Source organism: Lolium perenne, chromosome 5 (assembly GCF_019359855.2).
Source record: "Lolium perenne isolate Kyuss_39 chromosome 5, Kyuss_2.0, whole genome shotgun sequence".
Lineage (NCBI taxonomy): Eukaryota > Viridiplantae > Streptophyta > Magnoliopsida > Poales > Poaceae > Lolium > Lolium perenne.
Genome location: NC_067248.2, coordinates 50199816 through 50205831, shown reverse-complemented (window position 1 = coordinate 50205831; position 6016 = coordinate 50199816). Strand labels below are relative to the sequence as shown.

The window sequence follows — 6016 nt, the reverse complement described above, 5'->3', positions numbered from 1 at the left end:
TTCTGATGCTATTCCAACAAGCTCGGTACGTGACAGGGAGTTTTCTTTCAGTTCTTATCATTAGATGGATTTGTTTCTTCCAAAGAGAGGTTTTCTGTGCTTTACAGTCTAAAGAATGAAATCTAAACTTGAATAATCAACTTAGTTACAAGTACACAACAAACATGGTTTTCTCATCTGCAATAAACATGCCAGTATCTTGTAGGCCTAAACTTGACGAGAAAAATATTCTGGACTCATTATGAAGATTTCGTTCACACAGCCACACAGGTGCTGATAGAAAGAATTTTCTTAGCAAGTCACATATGTACTACCACTGAGTTGAGCTTACTTTCCTGTATATTTGTTTGGGCTTCTTGGATTCTCTGAATTTTTTGGTGAATCCAACATTTTGTTCAGAATTATGGCATCTTCTATCTTTTTTCTTATCTGATCAAATCATCGTATGACTTACTGATGTGGCGGGTGCTAATCCTACAATTAAATGACCAGTAACTTCGTGTTAGTGGCATGAAGGTGATAGTTGCGGCAAATCACATGGATATTCTTGATCTTGTTTTACTGTGCCGGTTGGCTGGAAGACCCATGGAGAAATTGTTTGATATTCCCTGATGTGAAATATCTGTAACTTTTTGGCTCCCTTGTTATATAGTTTCCCTTTGTTCAATAGATCATTTTGTGCATTGTCTGTGATATCTTATTTTTTGCCCTTTTATGACAATGAGTTTTCTACATTGTGGTGTAGGGTCGATGATGCTACAAGAGCAAGAACCGGATATGAGATGGAATAACCATGTTTCCACATGATAGTGACGCGAGGTGAGCAAAACTGTTTCATAGGACGCTACTTCAGCCTTAGGCACAGGAGGCGCGGCTGATAGCCGTCGAACCTCAGAGAGACGGGTGGTTATATTCATTTCGTCTTGCTTAGATTGTTTCACTTGAACAGTTCAAAAACTATATCAAGCACTATCATTAATTATCTCGGAGATACATTTGACCAGGTTTTACTTTAGAAATGAACTAAAGTGCTACCTCACTTGCTTCAAAATCAAGAGATCCTCTTGCTTGAAAAATGAATCGTAGTGCTCTCTCACTTGCTTCATTTAATCATGATGACTCAGTTAGTCATTATATGTCCATGTTTTAATTGATCAATGGTTAATTGATAACTGATGATAATTAGGCAAGCTGAGAGGTGATCTTTTTTTTTCTTTTGGTTTTGTTGTTTATTAATTTGTTTGCTTCCATTAGATCATTTATTTACGCAAATGATTTGGACATATTGAGCCAGCACTATTTGTTTACACATATGATATTTGGAAGCTAAGATACATCACTTTTGTGTTAATTTCTCATGATCTACCAACCATTTGCCTCAGACAGGGACACAAGTGATTTTTATAACACATTTTCTTAAGATGTGGTGTTTGATTTGAAGGCAAATCAAGGTTGCAGTAAAATTTCTTTCCATATTGATGTGCAGCGACAAACCAAGAGTGCATAATTTCAGTGTTCTTCGAAAGTTGTTCTATCAATGTCTGGATTATAAGAGCAAGGTATGTTGCTTGTCCTACTCTGAATTGTGTGCTTGTTCAATAACTCATTCATGGATGGTAAAAGGTCCATATAATTATATACGCGCTATAATTTAGCTTATCCACTTTATATGTTTCTAATCTATATGCAAATAATACAAAATCCTTACTCTGAAAATATTAACCTGGATAGTTTGTTCCCACCCGTGGGAGTATTGAATTGTTAGGGAATAGGGATATGGAAATTTGACTTGTCAGTGAAAGAGATCCGCCTTTCCTCTTCATATATATAGTTACCCTGTGATATTTAGAACTGCAGAATGCTATATTTTTCCCATGTACATAAACTGGCTGCTTTATTGATACTGCTATCTTGTCATCTTCCAGACAAGAAGGCTCCCATAGTGGTTAAATTTTCCTACAGATTTATGCTCAGTCTCATGCTGGCTAGACTGAATATTGTCACATAGTGTACTGCGTCACAAGATCTGTGGGGCTCTACTTTTCAGCACTTAAGAACTGCCCCTGGAAGGTGCGCCTATCCATGTGTCTTTGGAGTTGATTCCATAGATGAAGGGACAGCAGAAGACACCATTGCTATTGAGCCTAATAGCCTCACACTGGTATTACCATTACCAGCAGTGGCCTGTAAAACAACTCTTTTTTTGCGAAACCTGTAAATAACTTTTATGTTTAGCTGATCTATTCTATAGAAATCAGCTCAGTAGCAGTGAATGTCTTTTGGAACTGTGACCACTGAACACTTTGTCTGGCACCATGGCATGTATATGTGTCACAGGAGGTTGAATTACAACAAACTTGACTGACAAGTACAGTACATCAGCCATCTCGAGTTTAGATTGGATGCAGAGATTGATGAAGTTCGGAAGAGGTCTACGTGCGGTTGTGTGCCGTCCACAAGCAAGACGGGCTTGAATGTAGAGAAAACGGAAGGAGAGAGATAAACATCACGACGAGAGCTCCTGTGTGGCTGGCCGAACCAAACCTAGATCTGCCTACAGGAACTCTATGCGGTGAAGCGGCACACCGAGGGCATAATAGCATGAGCGGGGAATTTAGACAACTTCGACGTGATGACTGTGTCATTCAGCCACGACTGGACCGCATAGGACCAGCGAAGAGGCGCCCCATGGGGCGCCCCAACCACTAGTATACTACAATTCCAACGCAACGAGGTGAAAGGAGACAAAAATGGCAAACGACAATTCCATGTAGGGGTTTGGGAATTGAACCTCGACATTTTTCTACTGGCACTGCACCGTTACCAACACCTCCAAACATCCGCAGAATTTGTTCCGCAGTCGAACAAATTATTCAGCCGGGGCTACGCAAACGGACAACCGTACCATGTCGACCATTCCGTTGTCGACGGCCCAACGCAAACGAACTCTCGTGGTCGCTGAAGATAAGATAGTCATAGTGGAGAGTAACGTAGAGTAGTAACATGGTGTATGTTACTACCCTATGTTACTATCTTCATAGTGGGTAGTTACATATATGTGGTGTCATGCATGCCATATTTATTAGATTGTAGACTCATGTTGTCTTGAGAAGTGTGATGTTATGGTAACATAGCTAGTTACCACCCCACTCTCTTTTCTTCATTTATTGACATGCCATGTCACCAAAATGCTTTGGGGTGTGTAATGTTACTACCTATGTTACTCCCACTGTGAGCAGTCTAACCCTTGATCAGAACAGGGTTTTGATTGTTCTCTTTGATGATGGGATCTCTAATACTGTATCATCTATAATTTGGTTGTAATTCTCAAAAAAAAAAACTATAATTTGGTTGTTGTTATCCAACTCAACGAGGAGGAAGGAGACAAAAATGGCAAACGACAATTCCAAATAGGGCTTTGGGAATTGAACCTCGACAATTTTCTACTGGCACTGCACCGTTACCAACACCTCCAAACATCCGCAGAATTTGCTCCGCAGTCGAACAAATTATTCAGCCAAAATGATGATCAATAGATTCCACACTTGACCAGGAGGAAGGGCCATGGACTGTGGGTCATACGCTGACGTAGGATGACCGATTCGACAGCGACGAGAAGGGGAACGTGGCCACCGACGTCTGCGACAGTGGCTCCACTCCGCCGGCCGCCGCCGCCCTCTCGAACGACGACGACGGGAACGAGTGCACGAAGTCGTCGTACCCAACCTCGCCGGAGCACACCGGCGGGGGCGGCGGCGGTGGAGGAGGTGGCGGCACCTCCGCCGCGTCCCCTCCGTCGAGGTACCTCGTCACCTCCCTCATCGTCGGCCGCGCCACCGGCACCGGGTGCGAGCACCACAGCCCCACCTTCACCGCCGCGGCCGCCTGCTGGGCGTCGAACGCCCCCTCCAGCCTCGCGTCCACCACCTTCTCCGTCTCCCCGGCCGCGTACCGCTCCCACGCCCACTCCGCCAGCACCTGCTCCTCCGGCGCCGCCCGCGGCTCGATGGGCCGCCGCCCGGCCACCACCTCCAGCACCAGCGCCCCGAACGCGAACACGTCCGCCGCCGTCGTGGCCTTCCCCGTCCGCGTCAGCTCCGGCGCCAGGTACCCGAGCGTGCCCACCACCCGCGTGGTGCCCGGGTTGGCCCCGTGCTCGTACAGCTTGGCCAGCCCGAAGTCCCCGAGCCGGCCCGCCATGTCGCCGTCGAGGAGCACGTTGCTGGCCTTGACGTCGCGGTGCAGCACCACGTGCTCCCACTGCTCGTGCAGGTACAGCAGCGCCGACGCCACGTTGCGGAGGATCTTGTACCGGATGTCCCACGTCAGCCGCGCCGCGCGGAGGCCGTCGCCGAACAGGTGCATGTCCAGGCTGCCGTTGGGCATGAAGTCGTACACCAGGAGCAGGTCGCCGCGGCGGCGGCACCACCCCTGCAGCTGCACCAGGTTGCGGTGGCGGAGCCGGCCGATGGACGCGATCTCGGCCACGAACTCCCGGAGCCCCTGCCGGGAGTCGTGCGAGACGCGCTTCACGGCGACCACGGTCGGCGGCGTGCCGGGCAGCACCCCGCGGTACACCTTGCCGAAGCCGCCGCAGCCGAGCAGCTCGCGCTCGCGGAACCCGCGCGTCGCGTGCTTCAGCTCCGGGTACTTGTACCGGTGCGGGCCGTAGTCCAGCTCCCACGGCTCGATCACCTCGCGGTTCTTGTAGCGGTACGCGCCGTAGGCGCCCGCGCCGGCCAGCGCCACCAGCGCCACGAACGCCGAGAACACCGACGCCAGGATCCGCGTCGTCCTGCTCCTCCTGTCCGGCTTGGGCTGCGGCAGCGACGGGAGGGACGACAGGTCGAGCGGCGGCGCGGCGCCGCCGCCCAGCTTGAAGCTCCACCCCATGAGGTAGTGGGAGCTCGCGAGGAGCCCCGTGGACGCCGAGAAGCCGACGTACATCTGGTCCAGGAAGACGGTGGACAGGTCTACGTGGAAGGAGATGAGCGGCGCGGCAGGCTTCTCGGATTTGGTGGCGATGGAGACGTTGAGGAGCCTCCGGTCGCCGTCGTAGTCGACCCAGGCGAGCACGGTGTCGCCGGACTTGAGGTTGACGGGCGCCGCGGAGGCGGAGGCGTTGGAGACGAGGCTGTTGAGGTCGACGCCGACGTGGTTGTCGTTGATGTCCCCGAACTCGAAGTCCTGGACGGTGTCGAACTCGACGGCGAAGACGTGGTTGGTGGCGTTGCCCAGGTCGGCGGCGCTGAGCAGGCCCAGGTACTGGCTGGGCAGCGCGCCCGGGATGCGCGGGTCGGGCGCGGCCACGAAGGCGAAGCCGTGGCCGCCCAGCCGGGGGTACTCGGGCACGACGGCGAACGCGAACGCCGTGGAGAAGGACACCGCGGTGCCGTTGCGGTTGCTGCCGGAGCCGGGCGGGCCGAGGAGGCGGAGCGGGGACGGGTAGAAGGCATGGCCCAGGAGCCGGGAGGTCTCGTTGGTGAGGCGGATGATGCCGTCGGGCTGGAGCTCCGTGACGCCGTTCAGGGTGAGGTTTGGAGCGCCGCCGTTGCCGCGGCCGCCGAAGCCGGAGTAGGTGAATTGTTGGGACGCGGCGAGGGTGGCGAGGAGGAGGTGCAGGAGGAGGCGGAGATGCATCATCGCAGTGGAGATGGGGATGGGACTGTGACCATGTGGTTTCTTGCGGTTGGTGGAGGGAGTTGTTAATGGCGGGCTGCAGGGTGCGGGTTTTGTAGGGAGGAAGAAGAAGAAGAAAGGGAGAGGAGTCAACAGTCAGCTAGCGACACTGCGACAGTGATCTGGGTCAGGTGGCATTCCCTCAGTAGTAAACTCGATCTGCCTGACTCAGATAATCAATTGCTACTGGCTCTAATCCGCTAGCATAATGATGGACTTATTGACTCTTGAGGTCTAGTCAGCTGGATAGGGCACGCAATTTCAACGAAATTTAGACTAAGATTACAAATTTTCTTTAATTTTGGTGGGTAGTGACCTCGAAATTTTGACACCAGAT

The 6016-nt window shown here is 51.2% G+C and overlaps 1 protein-coding gene across 1 annotated transcript; it reads right to left on the bottom strand.

Moving 5' to 3' along the window:
- Window positions 1–3381: 3381 nt before the first annotated feature.
- LOC127299142 (L-type lectin-domain containing receptor kinase S.4-like) lies at window positions 3382–5743 on the bottom strand. Its single transcript, XM_051329055.2, has one exon. The coding sequence runs from the start codon at window positions 5641–5643 to the stop codon at window positions 3577–3579; it is 2067 nt and encodes a 688-aa protein (XP_051185015.1). The 5' UTR covers window positions 5644–5743; the 3' UTR covers window positions 3382–3576.
- Between the last annotated feature and the right edge of the window lie 273 nt (window positions 5744–6016).

Excerpts from the sequence above, each read along its gene's own strand:
- LOC127299142 (XM_051329055.2), bottom strand. The coding sequence starts at position 5,643 with ATGATGCATCTCCGCCTCCTCCTGCACCTCCTCCTCGCCACCCTCGCC.